Source organism: Drosophila grimshawi, unplaced genomic scaffold (assembly GCF_018153295.1).
Source record: "Drosophila grimshawi isolate 15287-2541.00 unplaced genomic scaffold, ASM1815329v1 contig_311, whole genome shotgun sequence".
Lineage (NCBI taxonomy): Eukaryota > Metazoa > Arthropoda > Insecta > Diptera > Drosophilidae > Drosophila > Drosophila grimshawi.
In genome coordinates this window covers 6,749,244-6,771,236 of record NW_025063098.1, presented here as the reverse complement: position 1 = coordinate 6,771,236, position 21,993 = coordinate 6,749,244, and the positions used below count along the sequence as shown (strand labels likewise).

The following is a 21,993-nucleotide window of genomic DNA, read 5'->3' as shown; positions in this document are numbered from 1 at the left end:
AGTTTTCAAGGAGTGTTTTTAAGTTGAGTATTTCAATGTAAAATTTCCATGTGGTTGCACAGTCTCTGGCACATATATTTACTCTGTGCCACATAAAAACACTCCATTTTAAACGTCCTTTTCTGGTCGTTTGCTGAGGATGTATATATATATATTTGTATATGTATATATTCTTAAAAGAGTCTAGCACTATATGACTCCATTCAGTATCCCTATTTAAAGTATTCCAATAAGCTTTGCATACTTTCAGTCATTCAAAACAAGAATGTTGCATACTTTCACGCGGAAATATTTATGCCTAAGATATTTGTACCATTTCAGGATAGCATTGTCAGAACTGAATACCTTCCAAAATTAAATATATTAACCATATTGTTAAGAATTATATCTTAATATTTATATATTTTTATTATTGTTGTGGATATCAAATATTTAAATTGTCCATAAGTAGCACTTATTATGGATTTCTGATATATATCAATGGCAAAAATAGATAATAACTGGCAATATAGCAATAATATATAAGAAATAATTATGAAAATTGAAAGTCTTTTCAGTGTGTTAACTGTTCTTTTCAAGGTGACATAACAAAGACTTAACAGATAAAAGCATCTTATCAGTATAAGTCAGATAATAAATTAGATAATATGCCCAATGAGTAACTTTTTGTGCAGCCTTTTAAAATAGTGGAACTGCAAGAAAATGATGTGTATCTTAATGATAGTAATAAGAAGACTAACAATAAGTAAACAAAAAGATAGTGTTTCTTTTAAATGCAATACTCAAAATGCTTCAAGAGAAAAATAAAATAAATGATTTTAATAGATGCCAAGATAAAATGAATTTGTATAAGTGAGGAAGACGGCCATAAATTTTAACGACAACAGACAGCAATTTCTAGTTCTTTGATAATCAGTTCTAGATGAAATAGTATAAAAGCTCAATTTCGCCATTTTGAGAATAGTGAGCGAATAGCTTTTGCATCAAAATGTTTCCAAGTCCGCTACAAAATTACACTAAGCTGAATGCTCCCACTGCCTTCAGTCATGAGCAACAGAGCCCCTATGAGATAGTCAGCAAAAGCTACGGCAAGGATGCAGTCAAGGTGTTGCATGTGAATCGCAGGGGACCAGTGCACACCATTCAGGAGCTGGAAGTGGGCACACACCTCAAGCTCAACAGCAACAAGGACTACGTGCTGGGCGTTAACTCAGATGTGGTGGCCACCGATTCTCAAAAAAATACCGTTTATTTGCTTGCCAAGAAATATGGCGTCGAGAGTCCCGAGAAATTTGCTTTGATTGTGGGCAACCACTTCTTGAGCAAATATGCCCATGTAGAGGAGGCTCATGTGCACGTAGAGGCTTATCCTTGGCAACGCATACACCAGAAGAATCAACAATCTCAGCCGCACAATCACGCCTTTCTCTTTTCACCCACTGCTGAGCACTACTGCGATGTGATTGTGAGGCGTCAAGGTAAGCACTAAATTCTAAATTTGATTTGGTAATGTCAACGCGTGAGGAGCATAATTATAGCTAATATTAGCGAAAACGATTCCATCATTGCGTTACAAACTTCACTACAACATTTTAATATCTTTTGCAATAAATATTTATATATTTATATATTTTTAGCTCCCAAGCAAACAGTGATCAGTGGCATTCGGGGACTGCGCGTTCTGAAGACCACCCAATCGTCGTTTGTGAATTTTGTTGACGACGAATATCGCTCGCTGGCAGATCAAAGTGATCGCATTTTCAGCACGGTTGTTGAATGTGCTTGGGAATATTCCTGTACGAAGTCAGTTGATTTTCTAAGTGTCTGGCAGACTGTGAAGGACATTATACTGAAGAACTTTGCCGGAGATCCAAATGTGGGCATCTACTCACCTTCTGTACAGAACACCCTGTACCTGAGTGAGAAAGATGTGCTCGATGTGGTGCCACAAGTGGCCGTCATCACAATGACGATGCCCAATAAGCACTACTTCACATTCGACACAAAACCCTTTCAACAAGTAGCCCCCGGTGAAAATAACGAGGTCTTCATACCAACCGACAAACCACACGGAACCATTCATGCTGTGTTGGGGCGTAAGGATCTCAAGAGTCACCTCTAAATCAGCTCAACTTTGTTGAAAGAAGATTTTTGGTAAAACCACTTAATTGCTCGAAGAAGACTACGGCATACAAAAAAAACAAACTTCGATATAAATTAAAAAAAGTCCACATCCATTACTATCTACCTTCTACTATACTATGCATAAGCTAGATAATATAAATATATGCATTTAATGGTCTTTCATTAACAAGTATATTTATGTAGCTAAAAACATTTCATATAGCAGGAGATTAGAAGATTATTCTAAACTACGATAATAATAAAAAGATTTTCATTTGCTTTTATAGATATTATACGATGGCATTCCTATTTATATTTTTATACCATTATGAGTGAATTATATATCCCATAACTCTATTTGACCAGAATTTAGATGAGTCGATAAAGCCGTGCCTGTCTGTTTCTATGTGAACTTGGCCTCAGTTTTAATCTTGATTGACTTGGAATATATTAGTCTTTTTCCGTGGTCGGCCGGATCTGAACAATAGATCATATTGTTGGCATCAGAGCGAAATTTTAAGTTGTGGGTTTGGCATATGAGTTCTGATATACATATGTGGAATGTGTATTTTGCAGCTACATGGTTAAGATAAGCCATTTTTCTTCTTAAATTTTTATTGATTGAGAAGATCAAATATTTATCTTACCCTACGTAAGCAAGATAAGTTTCTATGTCAATCTGCAACAGCAAGATGTTATCATGTTCACCGACATCCAATTCAGTAAGTTACTTCTTACGGGTTTTGTTAAGGTCAGGTGACAAAACTTATTCTTAAAATTTTTGAGCACCTTATCAGTATAAGGCAGATAATAAATTAGATAATCTGCCCAATGAGTAAGTTTTTAAAATAATGAAACTAGAAGAAAGTTATGTCTGTCTTTATGATAGTAATTAGAAGATTAACAGTAAATAAACAACAAGATACGTCGAATTGTTAAAAAATGAATGAAGAACAAAATATATTAAAGATTTAAATGTAATAAATGTTAACTGTTATCTAGAGAGAAGAGGGCAATACATTTTAATGGCAGCAGTCAAATTCTGGCTCTTTGGTAATCAGTTGTAGATTACGACTATAAAAGCCCAACCTAACATTTTTGAGAATAGTAAGTGAATAGCACCCGAATCAGTATGTTCCCAAAGCCGCTACAAAAGTTCACCAATCTAAATGTGTCCACTCCCGTGGATAAGGAGGTTCAGTGCCCTTACAATATAACCAACAAAGGCTACGGCAAGGATGCGGTGAAGCTGTTGCATGTGGATCGCAATGGACCAGTACACACCATTCAGGAGCTGGAAGTGGGCACACATCTCAAGCTCACCACCAACAAGGAGTACGTATTGGGCATCAACTCGGATGTGGTCGACTCCGATGCGATGAAAAACGTCGTTTACCTGCTTGCTAAAAAATATGGCATCGAAGGTCCCGAGAAATTTGCTCTTCTTGTTGGCAATCACTTCTTGGCCACATATGCGCATGTATATGAGGCTCATGTCCGTGTGGAGGCTTATCCTTGGCAACGCATACGACAAGGGGATTCAGAGGACACTGGTAAAGGACAACAATCTCAGCCGCACAATCACGCCTTTGTCTTTGCGCCCACTGCTGTGCATTTCTGCGATATTATTGTGAGACGTAATGGTAAGTATACCATTTAGCTTTGAATATATATAGAGCACTTCAGACTGCCAATATTTTAGCTGCTTTAACTGTTTTTATTCACGACTATTTGAGTTTTTAATGACAAAACATTTTTCAACTGCCCAAGGCTATCCACAACACAAAATAGAAATTTCTACGCAAAATCAAAGATGTTAAAAAAATAAGTAAAAAGCCGGACAAAATGTGTGCTTTTTGTTTTATTTGTTAAGAACATTTGATAAAATCAAATAAAATCTAACGAGATCAAAAAATATTTCCCAAAGTGCAATTGAGCAATGGATATTGCATTCAATATTGTGGCAATAATTTAAAAATTTTAAATTTGTTAAATATAATTACATGCATTTTTTAAAAATAATTTATACAAAAATCCAACCAAACTATATTTATTTTCAGATCCTAAGCAAACAGTTATTAGCGGTATTAAGAAGCTTCGCGTGCTGAAGACCACAAAATCGTCGTTTGTGAACTTCGTTGACGATGTATATCGCACGACGCCAGATCAATTTGATCGTGTGTTCAGCGTGATTGCCGAAGGCACCTGGGAGTATTCTTGCACGAAGTCAGTCGACTTTCTGAAGGCCTGGCAGACTGTACGCGATGCTTTGTTGAAGAACTTTGCCGGTGATCCAAATGTGGGCGTATCCTCGCCCTGTACGCAGAATACCGCGTATCTGAGTGCGAAGGATGCGCTTGATGCTGTGCCACAAATAGCCGTTATATCAATTACATTGACCAACATGCACTACTTCACTTTCGACACGAAACCCTTCCAGCAGGTGGCGCCCGGTGATAATAATGAGGTCTTCATGCCAGTCGAGAAACCACATAGCAGCGTCTACGCTGAGTTGTCGCGAAAGAATCTCTAAATCAGCTGAAATCCGTTGAATAAAATGTAAGATTTAAAGATCAATTCACTTACTGAAAGAAGATTTAAGCGTGTTCAAATAGACCAATATCCATAACAAAAAATAAATACAATTTAAATACCCAAATCTCTTGAGTATCATGAATAATGCTATCAGCTGCTCTACATTAAAATGTATTCAATATCGTTAATAGTTTCGGGACGAATTTCACTACATTCTGTAGTGATTTTATGGGGCACCTTTCCTTATCAATATTACGCTGAAGGGTACATTTTACGACAGTTGAGGCTGGCTGCAGAATGGTCTCAACTCGTATATAAAAAGAAGACACGCGTTTGTTCTTCAATTTTATAATGAAAAGAGCTTAGGTATGAGTGAAATAATTAGCATTTGATATCCTTATTTATCTTACGAATGCAAAACAATTTCTTTACCAATCTTGTGAGGATGTTTATGTTACAATGAGAAGCTTCTGTGTTCTGCTTTGGGAAATCATAAGAGCCAATCAATTTGCATATGCAGTTATTTTGCATAAAAAGCATTTGCAATGAAACAATAAAGATCCATATACGCTTTTATATGTATTTGAATGTGCAGATGCGCAATTCAAGAAAAAGTACATATTGAAAAAGTTTTTCAATTTTAGTTAAGCTTTTATTTAACTCGCATGCAAAGATATCGCACACAGAGCAACCACACTCAAACACACACACACATGCAGAACTACACACATATATTGTTGTGAAAGAGAAATCCTCTCACACAAAATTAGAAATAGGAAACCCAGCCACAAAACGAAAACTGTAAGCAATAAGCGAAAATGAAATGAAAAATCATGAATGCCCAGCATTCGATTGAGTCAGCAGGCAGAAGAAGGCCGTTGGGAGTGGGTGTTGGTGGCGGGAGTTGGGTTGAGGGGGTAACTGGGCCATAGCAAACTCAAACCGAAAAATCATTTTACGAGTGTTATTTGGGGCTTGGGTCCCTTATGCAGCTATAGACGCAGTTTTGCATGCCAACAGCGCTGGTGGCCGTGAAATGAAAAACGAAGGGCAGTATATGCCGAGAATAACCAAAACCAAGCGCTCTTTCACAGAATCACCCCCTTTCTCCCGCAGCCCTTTTCGCAGCAGCCATCAGCGAAATCAAAACCGAAATATCAAAAGTTCCACAGATCAAGCATTATAGTGGAGTTAAAAACGATGCTCTTTTATTTATGTGCTTCTCTCACCGTTTTGGCTTGGGTTTTATTTTTGTAAACAGTTCGCAGAATTTGACTACCTTAAATGCCCCGATTTTCATTAGTCTCCAGTCAGAATAAACAAGCGGCTTCGCTTTAAGACACATTCAACAACGATTCTCGTTAATATTACAGGAAATAATATTTACTCTATTGCACACAAGATTATTAAATATTAAATATTATATCATTCGTTGTTTTTCTACCGAAGAAAGTTGGATTATTCAGGCAGCTTCAAAGTACATTGTTTTATATGGATATCTTTATGAAGGCGATTAAACGAAAATAAACCAGAAAAAGTGGGCGAATTCCAAGCTATGGTTTAATGATTTCATAATAGCTGCTATATACTTGCTGCAAATAAATTAAAGTTAAGTCCACGACTAAAAAGTAACAGGTAAATTAAAGTATTATGTAGCTCTTAAGTCCTCACATAAGACCAACAAATATGTTGACTGACAACTAAATAAATTTATATTTCTTTCTGGCATCATCCAAGTCTAGTGGATAACAGCATCTTAGGGGAATGCACATCACATAAGCAAATTGAAACCAAGTTGACCGTTTTCAAATTCTACATAAATCTTGAAGTGGTCTGCTTTGAAAAATGCTTGGAATGTAAGTCTTGGGTCGCTCCTAAATCATAAGTGTAAAAATGCAAATGTACCGCTCACATTTTTGCTTCGATCTATCGTTAAACGAACATGAAACCCAACTCTACAGCCACAAAAGCAAAAATGGGCAGTAAATTTAAAAAGTCAACATCATGACCCAGAAAATTGCACAATAGGCAAAAAAGCAACCCTTGGCAAAATGGTAATACTGCTGGCGTGGTGTTAGCCACCTGACCCATTGCTAGTTTGAGTCATTTGACTTGATTGTGTAAAATGTGTATATAGTATGTACACATACATACGTCAAATTTACATCATTTGTGTTCACTGGCAGTGTAAGCCAATCAGCAAAGCAATCAACACTTTTATTGTATTTAATCAGAGGCCAACCGCAGAAATTCTACTATCTGCAGATTAGTCCGTTTTTGTCAGCCACAATCCATTTACCCTCCTCGCTCCCGACTCTGTTATCTCCATTTCGAATTCATCATCAACAATCGCAGCACGTATTCACATTTGTCGTGCGTTTATCAGCTTGGTTTGGATTTTTGTGTCCCATTCAACTGTGTCTCTTGCTAATCAGTCAGTTGATGTCTTTTCCGGAATGGACTAGCTCAAAGGTGAGAAAATCAACCAACCAAGCCGAATACATGACTTACTTATAAATTTTCATTAAAAAAATCATTATATCTAGAGTCTTGCCTCATGGATAAATGCATACTCGGACGAAGTTGCAAGTATTCAACAATTTGTACAAATTACAACATTTTTCCTTCAGCTAAAACTCTGCAAAATTCTATCGACTGTCTATATTAAGTCTTCGATTTCACTTGACATGTTCAAGAAAACCCAATTAAAATGAAAACATCAAATGTTGATAGTGCAAGTGCTAAGGCTAAGTTAAATTCCAGGTAGGCTAATAATGGATTCATGGCTTACAAAATACATGAAAATGTCGCAATAAGTCGATGAAGAATTTCAATTACGCATTTGTTGATTGTCATTGCTCGCTCTACATTTGAACTTAAATGTAAATGTGAATATTTCTCGTAATTAATTTGCTTCGAAATTTGGTCCGAGATGACCACAACAACAAGTTTCATAAATTTGCCTTAATAATGGGGAAGCTTACTCATAGTTGACTTTAGTAAATGTGAATTATTTATTAGTGTTAATATAATTTTGATGCTGTTTGTTTATTGGGCAAACCTAGCTATTAAATTTCGAAGCTAACACAGCCGTAAATAATAGATTTTCGCTTGAGATGCCAAAAACCCTTTCCGATGCTCAAGTCTGTTGTTGTTTTAGTTGCCTATGTGATTTTGCAGCAGCAAGTCTGCAGCGGATGTTGTCATTGCAGCAACAACGGCCAAAACAATTCAGGCCCAGGCAAACCAAAACTTTTGTGGCACTCATTAAGAGTGTGTGTGTAGCTGTGTGTATTTGTGTGTGTGTGTGTGTGGTAAACTGACGCAAGTGTGTTCTTATTGTTGTTATTGTTGTTGCTGATGCATGAGAGCGTAATTAATTTAAAACGGCGCCATAACGGATGCTCCAGCAGCCGCACCCACCCTCGTCCATATGCTAATTGCTGCCATCCGCATACCCTTCCGGCCATTGCTGATATTTTGAATTGTCTAATTTTGTGAGCCTTTGATGGACTTGTCAATTTAGACAATATGTTAACAAAAATAAATAATTTTGCAACATATACATATACAAATGCACAGACATAAGGCAGTATGTTCAATTTGATGCTAAGAGCAACTTTATTGCTTTTAATATTTGCATTATTTCTCAATTTGCTGTGCAAATTTTTATATTGCAATCATTTCGTGCAGCTGCCGCACACACAAGTACCCCACACCTTAAATCCCCTCCTGCCACCCCAACACACACATACACACATACACTGTCGGTGGCTGCTTCCCCCTCTAACAATCCCGCTCACAACAATTGTTGTCACTTTGAACGGCAGCTGCTTAAAATTCAATAAAAGAAAAGCGAGTGGCGCATGCAAATTGTGACCAATAAAAGCCTCACTTTGGCATGCCAAATGTTGACAATATTATTTATACTTAAATGTCTGGAATAACTTCATAAATATATTAATTCCAGCGCAGACCGTTGTCAAATTTCAAAACGATTAAAGAGTCAAAAAATCATAAAACATACAATTCTTTTCGTTGGCTCATTTCTTAATAAGCAAATGTACGCAATGAAAGAAATACATTTCAAATGTTGTCCGGGTTTCAAGATTTTTGTGCAGCTCTTCTCGGCTCACGTAGCTCCCCCATAAAGTATTTATGTAAGATTTGTCATTCAGATCGCGTTTAGTACATCAACATTTACAGCAACAATAAGACAGGACAGATACACACACACACACACACACACACACACTGTTGTAGGCCTTGTCAATTGTCACTGTTGTTCACTGCTTTTAGCTTTGACTTTAAAATTTATTTTTTTTTTTGACAAGAGTTTGGGTCCTACTCGGGGGTCTCTGATAGCAGCTGCCACCCTTGGAAAAGTCCTGCCCACGCTTGTTGTCCATGTTGATGCTGGCTTTTAGCCCTAATGCGTCGCACTAATGAAAAAGTTTTTATTGCCGCCGCCGTACACATGCGTGAACTTTTAAATTCAGAACTGCGAATAAGACAGGCAGCTATAGTTGTGCACAAATATATAGTATAAGGAGGGTCGACGACTTGAACGCATAATAAATGAACTGCTAAGGGGCGTGGCCAAGTAACAGATGCCTCTTGAGATTGATGACATTCGCTCGTTCATCTAGAGCAGCCGGCCGAGGCTTTCACATCTAATTAAAAACACAAGAGCCTCAAATCAACCTGCAACACACCCAACACAACACTACACAGCACACACACACCTCCCCCCTGTGGAACCACAAACGACTGCCATTACTCATACGTTATAAACACATTAAAGCAGGATACAACAGTGCCCCACATACAAGCCTGAGTACGAATAAAATCTAAACAATAATTACACATGCGAACCGCATCGGGCGAGGCAACCTCAGTGCAGCATTGCTCGCTGTCAGACATATGTTGCGACGATAGCTCCCTGGAGAGTCCTGTGGAAAGCAGAATAACAGTTCGAGTTCAAGGATGGGTCTCAGACTGAGGCTGGCCATAAACGTAAGTGAATTAACCATTCAGCTAACATTATGGCCATTAAATCATTTTTGCAAGCAACGCATGCGATGGCCCAAAACGAAACCCAACCAAACCCAGCAAGCCACCCCGGAAGACCCATCGTTGAGGGCCGCATTTTGGGGCGTGTTGTAGCATTTACTTTTGGGTCGCAGCAGCACACAAAAAAAGAACTTGTGAACTAATTTGTTGCGCCTAACTCCCAAACACCCCATTTCATCCTTCCCCACTCCCTACTCCCCAACGCATTGCGTGTGTTTTGCAATTGAAATTCAACTACAAAGTGTGCTTACAAGGGGGGTCCACAGAAAAGTGTTTACAGCATTGCAATTAATGGCGCAGCGCACGCAATGCGTCCCTCTGAGTGGAAAGCACCTCGCACACCTCGGACATGGAGCCACCAAACACCAGTAGTAATTGCATCAGGCCAGCCAAATCAGGTGGTGAGTTGCCCAACAAGAAGTCGTCACAAAAGAGGCGTGAATAGCACACTTCAGTACCAAATCTATTTATGTGGCATGCGGCAAGCCCTAGTGTCATGATTTTTTGGGAAATTTCGTTTTTCGGTTTTTTAACAATACAATGTATTCACAAATATTTTACTATAATCTAAAAATAAAAATAAATGCAAATATTATATTTGCAAATAAAATTAAACATTTGAATCTGTTTAACCAACACCCCCAATCTAATACAATGTACATACCAAACAACATCAGGGAAGCCCTGTTACATACACACTCGCCTCTTATCTTTATTTATATGGCAAAAGCTAAAGTGAAATAAATTTTGATAACGAGCAGCAAACAAAATGAGTCGTAAGTAATCAATTTGCCATGTGTTCTCATCTGAGCTCGTTGTGCCAAATGTACTCGTAAATGCAAATGTATTTATACAGCATAAAATAATCTAGATACATATGAATTGCAGACAGAGATTTTAACAGATTTATTTACACTTTTATATTTACAAATACTCACCACGGAGCTGGGCGTGCGAACAACGAACACAAACAAACAGTTTGAGATGCCGTAGAATGTTGCCTTTAAATATATGTATATATGTATATATATGATAAATAATTGTAAATATTTGTTGCTGCGCACGTATGACAAAATAAATACGTAGCAAATACACACACGAGTAAATAAACAATCAAACACACACAAAACGTGCTCCTGTCAACGTTTGTTATTTTTAATGGCAAATTTTTGTAGATTATGGCACCAACTTTGTATACAATCTACAAGCTGAACGCTACTGTGCAAAATAAATAAATAATAAATATTTTATGTTGTATTATTAAAAAATCATTTATCTACAAATTTGTGCTAGCACTGGCTATTAACATATGTATAAATCAAGAAATTCGAACAATAAACCACAAACGATTCAAGCACCTGATTTCTCAATTCGCAACTGCAAATTGTTGGCAGATCCCAGAGCAGGGTCACTTAAACAACACCCGAAAAATTAGAATCGTATAAAAATAATAAGAGAGATAGAGAGAGGGAGAGAGAGGGAGAGAGAGAGACAGAGAGTTACAGATTGGCCATCTGTGAAAACATTTCCCCCTTGGCATAGCTTGAAACTGTCGAAAATTAATTTTCAGGGGTGCATAAAATTATGGAAATGTAGAAGAGGAAGGCGTGCCCAGTGCGGGGTGCATATGTTATAGATGTACGTATGTATATACTAAGTTGTATAAGTGGCATATGCCTGTTCTGAATTTAATTCATTCCATTCGATTGTAATGGGAAGGGTTTGAAGTCCACTTTACGAGCGCCACAGGGCGTATGCGTTTTGTGCAAAATGCAAACAAAATCAGAGCTGCTTTCAATAATAAAAAATAAATTAATCAAATAATCAAAAATAAATAAACCAAATATGTATTGGGAAAGATTATTAAAGTCATTTGAAACTTGTAAGGAGTTGGCTGTCAATTGCTAATGGAAGGAGCAACTTTTGGGATTTTAGTTTCATCAAGTTTTGTTTTTCATTAGAGCTGCTTCTCAGTTGTTTTTGCTTGCTTACTTTGTTATCAATGTTAGAAAGTTAAATGGGTCAATATTAAACTTAAGCTATGTACTAGTATAAACAATATTTGTTTATGGCCAAGTTTTGCCAATTCGATCTCAGGTTGAGGTTCGCTGGCAAGCAGCGTCTTTGAGCTCATATTCTGCATACATGAAACTTAACCAATGTACAGTTTAACTGTAAAATACGTCCTAAGGGCCCTTAAGTTCTTGGCCTGAATAGTTTGTTTAAGCCACTGGCTGCTGTCTTAATTTTGTATAAGGTACAAGTTGCAAATTCCAGTTGAAAGTGCGCCTTTGGCTAATTTGGCCAAGTTTGTTAGTCAGCTTGAACAAACATAAGTATCAGAGCCTTTGGGCCTAACCGTTTGCCATTTTCAGTTGCTCTTCATATGTTAATGTGTGTGCATTAGCTGTGAAGGGTCTAGCCTCTTTAGTTGCCTCTAATTAAAAGCGCCACACACGCACGCCACACACACACACACACACACACACACACACACACACAGACATGTCTTACATGACTTACAATTTAACACTGTCACGCATCGTTTCGTGTGGGCTTCTGTGTGTTGGCAACCTTTTGGCCAGAGCCCAAAGGTAAGGCTAATCACTGAGGGTTGGGGCATTCAGCCAACGACTAAGCCATGGAACGCATGGAATACATCCGCCTCCATCCAATTGTTACAATTAAACTAATGAAAACCACATCAGAGCTACGGTGTTTCATACCCAGTTCGCTAGCGAGTGAGACGAAATTTGCAGCCATTTGATTGTTTGCTGACGGTTTTAGTCTTTTGCCAATTAAAATAAATTATTATACAATTTTGTTTGCAAATGGCAATGCCCGTCAAGGAACTCTACACAATTACGCGCAGATTTGCAACGCTTTTAGCCAACAACAACTACAACAATAAGTGCTCAACAATTTTCCAAGGCACCAGCGTCACCATGTCCCTGGAGAGACAAAATGTGAAATGGAAAATATAATGAAATGCTTTCAGCCATCGATGGGACTTGACAGACAGACAATCAGACAGTTTGCCAGACATACTGTCGATTGTCTGCTGTTTTCTTATTGGACTGCACTTGCCTTTCATTTTGTCGTCTATATATATATATATAGATTTTTTTGTTCCCATTATAAACATTTTTTTACACATTGCGTTGTAGACATGGTGAGTGGAACGACTACCATTTTTGTAGGATTAAAAGTTAAATAGCTCTTCGAGACACCCTGAGGAGTTTCAAATAGAAGACAATGGCCCAGACATTGGCAGCGTGATTTGAATGCCAACAACACAAAAACATTGACCTGGCAAATTTTAAAAAACCTCGTTAGCCAAAGGTCAAGTGAAATTTTGTATTAAGTGTGTTGAGGTGTTCAGTTAAAGAGAAAATAGCAGAAACATGTGTAAAACAGCAGGTTTTTCAACCTACAGCAGAAAACACAAAAATATATATGTATTTACATAAAAGCCTTAGGTGTCTATTCAGAAATGCGGTATTCAAAAATAAACTCCTCGTTAGTAGCTGCAAGAGTCTAATAAGTGGCGCGTGTAAGAAATTTGTTTTTATTTCTGTTATGTTGTTGATATTCTTTTGCATTTTTCGAGAATATTTAAGCAGTTCCACGTAAAAATTAATTGAAAGAAAAAACAATTCTGATCATTCTCTCATGTTTGTTTGGCTATGCAGATATAAGCATATCTCTAATGTGTATGTGGTATTAAGTGCCGTTTATCTTTCCCATTTTGGGAGCCCCCAATTGTCTGACACAGGATATCAACTGTCTGTCTCGCTGTCTCCCTGTCTCTCTGAGTGGCTGCCATTGTCTGACGTCTAGTTGGGGTATTCATTGGCTCGACTAAAGCATGCTGTAAATGACAGCAATGACTTTCTGGCCAAACTCCACGTTGGCAATCTCCCTGCGGTTGCGATTGCATTTGGAAATCCGTATACGGGTTTTCATTGCCCCTCATCGTGTCTCGCCGGTAGCTTTAATTGGATAATGCGATGAGAGCTGAGTGGCAGCTAATTGAGCTTGGCGGCAGCTGGCTTTTGACTTTACGCTTCTTGGCCCTGTCATTAGTGCCACTGACAATTGAAGCAACATTTGCAACATTCGAGTTGGTTATCGAGCGTATCTGCTTGCCAAATCACATTTATGAATAAAACAGCGCATTTTTAAAGCTGCAATCCGCTGTCAGCGTTGGCCAAAACTCTGGCAAGTGGCAAAAACTTTTACAGCGATAAGCGTCAAGTTGCACTAACTTCCACTATGCTACGTGCTGCCCCTTGGCTGCTATCCTCCTCTCCACTCAAAAGTGTGCAACAGAATTTTTTTATATTTTTTTTCCCTTTTGTTAACTTCCGTATTTGAGCCAACTTGTTACTCAACTAGTGCTTACAAGAATATGAGTCGACGTCATTGTCGTCGCCATGACGCTGCCTCAAAGTGTTGTTGTTGCTACTGGCTTATGCTTTTGCATCTGTTCTTGTCGTCATATCAGTTTTCGTCTGAATAGACACGTTATCTATACACAATATGGCTTTAAGTGAGCCTGCTAGCCACGCTAAGGTGTCAGTATCCCGTGCCCCAAACTATTGCCCGTTAGTTGAGAGCTGGGAGCAAGGAGCTGGGAACTTGGTGCTGTGCCCAGGTTGCATGTTATGAATGATATGCTCAGTCGCAACTCGTTAGATGGGTTTGAGTGTATGTGAGTGTGGTATGCATTGTGGTTCAGTTCTTTTGTACTTTCTTGCTCAGACGTGCATTGTGTCGACACTGCTCGCTCGTCTGTGCCTTCTTCTCACCTGCTCATACCTCGTTTTTTTGCCATTTGAACTTACACAACTTTTGCTGGTTCGCCTTTTGCCATAGCAATTATCAAGCTGAAAGTTTATAAACTCTTGCGGCTGCTCGTTAGCCACATTTGTTTTATGTTCGTGCAACATATTCACATGTGCAAATTCATCGGGTAACGTAAATCTAAATTAAAGCACTTAACACCTGCATAACGCAATTTAATTGAAAGTGCAGCAAGCAAGCCTTCAACGAGTCGATAGAACTTGATCGTAGCCACTAATATTTCTACTGCTACCAGTATAATACCATTTATCATTGCCAAATATAAAATAGCAGTTGGAACAGCAACGAGAACAGCAACCGCAACTCAAAGGTCTATAAATTTGATTTCGAATATATATTTAACAGCAGCAGTGCAAGCTCAGAGCTCAAGTTTCAACATAGTATACATAAATAATTCATGCTTGATAAATTAAACAATATACTGGAGAATCCATTAGTTATACATAACGTATACGCCATGTGCGCTAGACTATAACACCCACACAGTAACATAGCAGCAAGAACAGCAACAAGCGACAATTGCAACGCCTGCAAATGGCCAAAAACCGGAAACGGAAGCGTGCATAGTGCATGCCATTTGCACAAATGTGACAGTGCAGGACAAAGCGACATGGGACAAGGATGCAAGGCAAGCATGCAGCAGCTGTAAGTTCTGACTGTCTCTCCAAATGCCAATATACATATATATATATAAATATATATATAAATAAATATACAGATAAATATATTGCCTATAAAAAAAAAGGAATTCAAAGAGCTTAACAAAAATACTTTTCAGCATTTTATTAATTGTATTCGATAAAAATTTAAACTAAGCAATATATATTCCATCAAATATTAAATAAATTAGCGGGAAATGTTATACATTTTTCCAAGTTACATTATTCTACTATAATAATGTCAGTTCTAAATTAAATTAGTCATTGGTCAATAGAGTTTAAGCATTATGTGATTTAATTACACTCCTCTCTGCCATTCAATAGTTGCACAGATATCACAGACAATGGCCCATCATTAGAGGTACCTCAGTTTACCGTCCCTGGCGGTCGCTTGCCGGAATGCAAACACAACTGTAATTATGTAATGAATAGAGGCCACATTTACCGTTGTAGCTATGGCATTGGCCAACGTCCGTCCGCCCGCCCATCCGTCCGTCAGTCTGTCGGCTATGTGCAAACTGGCGACAGATGTTTTAATTGAAATGAAAATATATACAGTTGAGAAGACAGAATAGTGCATAATTCCACATGTTTTAGAATGTGGCAAGATGGCGAATGGTGTATTTGTTGTAAATTTCCGCATCTCTCCCTCATCAGCCACAAGTAGCAGCGTTAACTGTAATTACGCATACGTCACGTTGCCAAACTGCATCTTGTTGGCCCATGCCTGTCAAAGCTACTGTAACTTTGCACTTAAAAGTTGGCAAACATACGAGTAACGGAAGCGAATTCCCGCACATACCCCAAGTGAACCTCTGCACCACACCTGGCAAATAATTTGCAGGCGCTTTGTTGTGCAACCGGCGGAAGATTTTAATGACTACTGCTGCAACTGCTTTGGCTGCCTCTGATGAACTGATTGCAGCACCTGAGCATAAATCTGCAATTACTGATTCTTTTTCGCATGGACTGCATAAATATGAAAGTTTTGCTCAATTTCGGTATTTAGAAATCAGAAATTGCTTGCTTCATATGAATATGGCAAATGTACATGATGATTCATGTAGGAATTTGAGTGAGTAAAATTCGCACGGCCCTTGAATAATCTAGAAATACTCAAATTTATTACGCTTAATATTAAATCCATCAGGCTTGCGTCAATTTAATTCGTATTTGGATGTGGAGTCTTAAGGTCCGATAGCTTCATGGAATTTAAAAGTCGTCAATCAGAGGCGAAGAGCAAAGTCAACAGACACGGTAAAGCTCTCATTTATAATGCCTTTTGGATGTGGCTGTGAATGGCATTTAATCTGCAATAAGACCCACTCACAGGCTGTACCATCCTGCAGTCTGCACGTAGCACTGTACGCCTCAAAAACGATTTTATGGTTTTTCTTAATTAATGATAAATATCGTTCAGGGAGCACATGAAATTGCAGTCAACCCAGCAAGATGCTGATGCTTGCAGCAAATTGATTGAGTTGCCACAGAGCAATCATATTTAAATGCCGAGTTATGTAAAAAGTCTTTCATCATTTGTTAGCTGCAACAACCAACCGAAAGGATAATCGTCTAATTACATACCTGCGTCAGTCAGAAACTGCTTAATTAAAAGTAAGTGTACTTTATTTATCAAACGATTGCCGTTTTCAAGTAACGAATATATGAATTACTTATGCTGAACTTTTTGACTAAAGTTCAATGAAATAGTTAATGAATTAAATCAGCGCAGTTAAACTAAAATTTCACTCTATTTTCTATCAAAGTTCCTTCAAGAGCTTAGATTAACTTAACTGGCCGATGAATTTATTACTTCAGCTGGTAAAAACTTTCTTGTTGTTATTTCTTGCAGGAACTTTGATTTTGCTTTTACCAGTTGGCTCATGAATTGTTTCTATATTTACACTTGAACAGTAAGGAGAGCGAGGCGAAGGGATTTTTGGGCTTGAGCTAAGCAAATTCTTAAAGACGAAGTTGATGTGCAACCTGAAGCCATTGTTTAGGGATTGGAATTTATTGAAGTTTGTTCACAGACACAAAAACAAATCAAACCTATACCAAGGATATTACAAGGATTGCATGTATAACCATAGGAAAAACATTACAAAAACAGAGCCGACCTGCAGCCCCAGCAAGAAGCTGATCACTTTCGACAGCTTTGGAAAATCACTATTCATACGCTTCAGGGTTAACAATATACTCCGCTTTCCGCCCTCAAAATAGGCGACATCTTCAAAGGATCTCACCTCAAACCAATTCGGAAACCCGCCGGGAGACAGATAGATACCAGATGGGCGTGGCACATTGCCAGGTTGGGCGATCACGTTGCCATCGGCTGGCTCTGGATTGGGGCCATCACAAAACACCGGCATGATGTCCTCGTGCAGGATCAGGCGATCCATGCAGCGTGGACACTGCGTCATCAAATGACTGTGAATTTTCGCCCACAGGCAGGTCCAGCAGAACAAATGGCCACAGATCGTTATGACCCCGCCCTGGATATAGCCATGGCACAAGTTGCACTTAAACCGAGACAGCAGATATTGGACTCGACGCCGAACTGCTATTTTATGCAATAAGCTATTCAGATTGTCACCTACAGTTGGATTTCAGTCAATAGAATTGGTTTTCCCTTGTCGACCACTCAACTTACTTGCATTTGCTGTCGCAACATAAATTTTAATACATATTCTTAATGTGTTTTCCATGTTGCATTCAGTTCGCGTCAACTGACAGCGCCACGGGTAAAGAAATTATATTTGAAAGTAAATTATTAACTACTAAGATTAATTTTTACTCTAGAAGTAAACGAGAAAATCTGGAGACGAGAGTCAGCAACAATTGTTAAATATCGATTATTTATATCGGTAGCTGCCACATTCACAACGCCTGTCACTGATTGGCAGCTGCTTGATTGATGCATGCCACATGTTACACTAAATTCAACTCCATTGCAAGGCAAAAAAAAACCTTGGCTTGATGCCAGCGGCAATTAGACGCGAGCTTTTACTGCCTGCTGCCCGTTTTACAGTTTCGGCCGGCTCATAAATAGCATCCTACGTTAGGGCACTTGACAGTCGCCGTCGGAGTCCGCCAAAACTGGCAGACAAACAAAAAGTCTGAGGCAACAAAACGGACTCGACACTCTCTGACATATGGCTGCATAATTTATGCGTACAATGAACCAGTGCAATGCGTCCGCTGTGGCAAATGCCACAGATTCATTTTGCATTCTCATCTGTCGCTGTCGTTGTCGCTGTAGCTGTATTTGATCTTTTGCATTGCAACTCAAATTTACACGATGCGATTGTCAATTGTGTGTGTGTGTGTGTGTGTATGTGTGTGTGTGTGTGTGTGTATGTGTGTGCGTGTCTGCACATTGAATTGTCGTGGTTGTCGCATTGTCAAATCGTTAACATTGATGATCCATGGCGCCTTTCCCAATTGACCCATATCGTTATACATATTTAAAATACAAATTTTAACAGCAAATTAAGTCAAGAGATAAAATTAAAGTAAGAAATAACACTGACAATCCATGGTACAGCTCCCAATTGACCCATATTAATAAATGAAAAAAATACAATACAATCAATACAATAAAAATATATTTACCAGCTTTAACAGCAAATAAAATGAAGCCTTAAAAAAAGTGTTTCTGCGAGTCGTTTTCAATTCAATTGCAATTGTTTTCAATAACTTAATATAGGCATATACATAAATAAAGTATATGTATATTTTCTATCAGAGATTTCATTTAATAATTTGATAATATTTAATAATATTTATTGCATAATTACATATTTAAATTATTGTTTATATTGCTTAAACTATTTTTGTGACTTTGATACGTCGTTTTATTTTTTTTCGGAAGAAGTATATATTTAAAAAGACAGCCTTTTACATATTATTTGATTTAAAAATATATTCATAATTGTATTTTTGAATAAAATAAAAACAAGCACAATTTGGTATATATAAAAAAAAGTATAATGATATATTATTATAATAATGTGTTAATGTGCGGAGCATAATAAAAAATGTTATCAATTCAGAGGTCATTCTTTCATTGCCATTTTATTAATGTTGCCTGCTGTGATATTCACTCTGACCAGGTGGATGGACTCAACTTCAAGAGTTGCGTGAGTGTCGACTGACTAGTTTTTATTGGCCTCATTTAACATTTGATGGCTCCACATACACAGTGGTTCGTTTTGTGGCTGTGGATCATTTTAGTGGTGCAGACGATGCCAGTCTAAAGCTCGGTATTTGCATACAAATAGCACTTGACTCATAATACACTGCGTATACACAATAAAAGTGTTGAGCACTAAGCCAGAGAGCAAAAAGAACAATAACAATAACAAGGACAACCGCATGGGCCAGTCATTAAATGCAACAATAAATTCGGAGTCCATGAGCCTTCATTGGACTCCAATGCCAGATCCGAATCGAGTGTCATGGCATGCCCGAAATTTAATTAGTTGGCATTTAACATTAAACATTTTGCAGCTGATGTTTTTGTTGCTGCTGTTGCTCATTTCCAATTCACTGACACTACGCATTTTTGCTTCTTTCCGTTGTTTGTTTTATTTTGTATTTTTTTATTTTTCAGTTAATTAAACGCACGCAAGCATTTCGTCGTTCTAAATTATACGCAATTAAATTTGAAATTACTTTCGAGTGAGTTTCCAGTGTTGCTTCTGGCAACGGCGCGGCAATAACTTAACTGGAAATTTTACTGTAAGCCCCGCTGCTGCCAAATGTCACTTTTGATGGCCGACTCCCATCCCTTAGCCTGCTGTAATTGGTCAACGCCTAACACCCCTGCCTGCTGCCTATCTGTAACTAACTTGAATTTAACTTTTCCGCATGGCAAGTTTCGGGGCTGTCTTTAAGTTGTTGTTCTATTGCTTAACTTTGTTTGTCTGGCTCTGTAAATTGCACTGTCTGCCTGCTTCATTATGCAAAACACAAAATACGAAACACAATATGCAAGAAACAGCCACACACACACACACACACACACATACACATAGGCAAGCACACTCATATGTGCATCATCTGCAAAGTTGCAGCAGACGGCTGGGGAATGACATCACGGTGACTTCCAGACTCTTGAGCTGCCTCACCTGACTTACCTGACTTACCTGGTGCACCGAGTGCCTGTCATATATTTTACTTGTTCTTTTATCACCTAAGAAAAAGAGAAGCACAGGTGCAGTCTGGGTGTCATTGTCTGCGCCACGAGTGTAATGTTTATATTATTATTATTATTACAAAAAATGCTTGCAACTGCCTGAAGAGGCAAATTTAATCCGCAATCCCGCTAGCTGACTGGGAAAAATGACAGAAAAAAAACTTTAATATTATTTTTAATAATAAAATATTAAAAAAAATAATGTTACGGCTCCGCCGTCTGCTCGGGCAGACAGCTTTCTCTTCGTAATTGCAGTCATAGCGACAACTATAAAGGCGACTGTCAGAAGCAGAATAGTTAGCAGCACTGCACCAATCGCCACAAAGTTGCATATCCAGCCGAAGGGGCTAAAGAGATCTGCCATTTTTATGGCTTCATTCAATGGGCAGAAAAATTGCCTTCTAATGAGCAAAATGAAGGATACAAGGTTGGCCAATATCATGATCATCAGCATTGCCAAAAGCTGGAGTGGACTCGAAACATTTTGATTACCATTTAAATTTAAAAAGTACAAAACAGGGTATACTTAGTATACAGTTAACCCACCACATAGCGCATGTGCTGCCTGGGCTCCGAGTAGTTCGAATGATAGACCCAAGTGCTCGCGGCATACAGGATGCAAATGTAGGCAGTGCCGATGCTGACCGATTGCTGAGTCAACTGCACATAGCACGAAGTGGTGGGCATAGTATTGCCAAACACCGATGCATTCAGTACGCAAATTAGCTGTCAATGGTATTGCTTAGGACTGACTATTGAGTTTTAACTGGCAGCTTATACGTACCGCTGTTGAAAAGAGTAAAACAGCTAAACTTTCTTTCTTGGATAGAAAGTGAAACATATTGGCGAAGTAACTAAAAACAAAAAGAAATAAAGCTATGGATTTAAAACACACAATTTAAATGAGCTAAAATACAAAGCAATGAGTCTAAAAATTAAAAATGTGAATAAATATCAACACGAATGTCAATCTTGAAAAGCGATATATTTGATAATATTATACATATAAAATCGTGATTACATAAGCATTTCTGGAACGGGAGCCAAAGTAGAAATTAGCGAAGCAGCTCTTGCTATATATGAGGAACATTTGTATTTATATTTACCAAGCCGGATAATGCATCAAATGTTTTGAATATTTCTCAACTTTGCTTTGAAAGCTAAAGTTGTTTCCATTCAACTACATATTTATTTTTAACTATGATTATAGTGTCTTTATTGTTTTCCTTTATGCCACAAATTCTATTCATACTGTGACTACTTCCCTGACTGTTCCATAAAACTTCAATGCTAACTGATTCTCCAACCAGACTAGGTTGCAAATTGAAATTTCTTTTATAAGCACGACGGCATTCGATTGGGCATTGATGGCACTTATCTAACAGGCGCAGCCACTGGCTGCAAACTCAGCCTCATCCACATCAGGAAAGAAACCGGCAGCCAGCGCTAATTCATCAACAGTAAAGGCAATTTAGATACTCATCTAACCGGATATCGACAGGCAGTCAGGCAGTGAGGCAGCCAGAAAGACAGAGC

At 38.2% G+C, this 21,993-nt stretch overlaps 4 protein-coding genes across 4 annotated transcripts; 2 read left to right on the top strand and 2 right to left on the bottom strand.

The window, feature by feature from the left end:
* The first annotated feature begins 957 nt into the window (after positions 1 to 957).
* LOC6563033 (uricase) lies at positions 958 to 2,412 on the top strand. The gene is made up of 2 exons (XM_001990130.2): positions 958 to 1,478; positions 1,638 to 2,412. Exons 1-2 carry the CDS (start codon positions 989 to 991, stop codon positions 2,120 to 2,122), a joined length of 975 nt encoding a protein of 324 aa, XP_001990166.1. The 5' UTR covers positions 958 to 988; the 3' UTR covers positions 2,123 to 2,412.
* Positions 2,413 to 3,228: 816 nt separating this feature from the next.
* Positions 3,229 to 4,783, top strand: LOC6563721 (uricase). The gene is made up of 2 exons (XM_001990131.2): positions 3,229 to 3,767; positions 4,185 to 4,783. Exons 1-2 carry the CDS (start codon positions 3,257 to 3,259, stop codon positions 4,655 to 4,657), a joined length of 984 nt encoding a protein of 327 aa, XP_001990167.1. The 5' UTR covers positions 3,229 to 3,256; the 3' UTR covers positions 4,658 to 4,783.
* Positions 4,784 to 17,257: 12,474 nt separating this feature from the next.
* LOC6563722 (E3 ubiquitin-protein ligase RNF185) lies at positions 17,258 to 17,981 on the bottom strand. The gene is made up of 2 exons (XM_001990132.2): positions 17,911 to 17,981; positions 17,258 to 17,853 (listed from the first exon to the last, which is right to left on the bottom strand). The coding sequence occupies exons 1-2, from the start codon at positions 17,963 to 17,965 to the stop codon at positions 17,324 to 17,326; spliced, it is 585 nt and encodes a 194-aa protein (XP_001990168.2). The 5' UTR covers positions 17,966 to 17,981; the 3' UTR covers positions 17,258 to 17,323.
* Positions 17,982 to 20,570: 2,589 nt separating this feature from the next.
* On the bottom strand, positions 20,571 to 21,298 carry LOC6563723. The gene is made up of 4 exons (XM_001990133.3): positions 21,242 to 21,298; positions 21,004 to 21,183; positions 20,666 to 20,920; positions 20,571 to 20,594 (listed from the first exon to the last, which is right to left on the bottom strand). Exons 1-4 carry the CDS (start codon positions 21,296 to 21,298, stop codon positions 20,571 to 20,573), a joined length of 516 nt encoding a protein of 171 aa, XP_001990169.3.
* Between the last annotated feature and the right edge of the window lie 695 nt (positions 21,299 to 21,993).

Bases quoted from the DNA above. Each gene is read 5' to 3' on its own strand.
- LOC6563033 (XM_001990130.2), top strand. From the start codon at position 989: ATGTTTCCAAGTCCGCTACAAAATTACACTAAGCTGAATGCTCCCACT. The intron at 1,479-1,637 runs GTAAGCACTAAA...ATATATTTTTAG, and splicing joins TGTGATTGTGAGGCGTCAAG to CTCCCAAGCAAACAGTGATC.
- LOC6563721 (XM_001990131.2), top strand. From the start codon at position 3,257: ATGTTCCCAAAGCCGCTACAAAAGTTCACCAATCTAAATGTGTCCACT. The intron at 3,768-4,184 runs GTAAGTATACCA...ATTTATTTTCAG, and splicing joins TATTATTGTGAGACGTAATG to ATCCTAAGCAAACAGTTATT.
- LOC6563722 (XM_001990132.2), bottom strand. From the start codon at position 17,965: ATGGAAAACACATTAAGAATATGTATTAAAATTTATGTTGCGACAGCA. The intron at 17,854-17,910 runs GTAAGTTGAGTG...ATCCAACTGTAG, and splicing joins TGTTGCGACAGCAAATGCAA to GTGACAATCTGAATAGCTTA.
- LOC6563723 (XM_001990133.3), bottom strand. From the start codon at position 21,298: ATGTTTCACTTTCTATCCAAGAAAGAAAGTTTAGCTGTTTTACTCTTT. The intron at 20,921-21,003 runs GTGGGTTAACTG...AGTCCACTCCAG, and splicing joins GGCAGCACATGCGCTATGTG to CTTTTGGCAATGCTGATGAT. The intron at 20,595-20,665 runs GTAACATTATTT...CATTTTTCCCAG, and splicing joins CCCGAGCAGACGGCGGAGCC to TCAGCTAGCGGGATTGCGGA.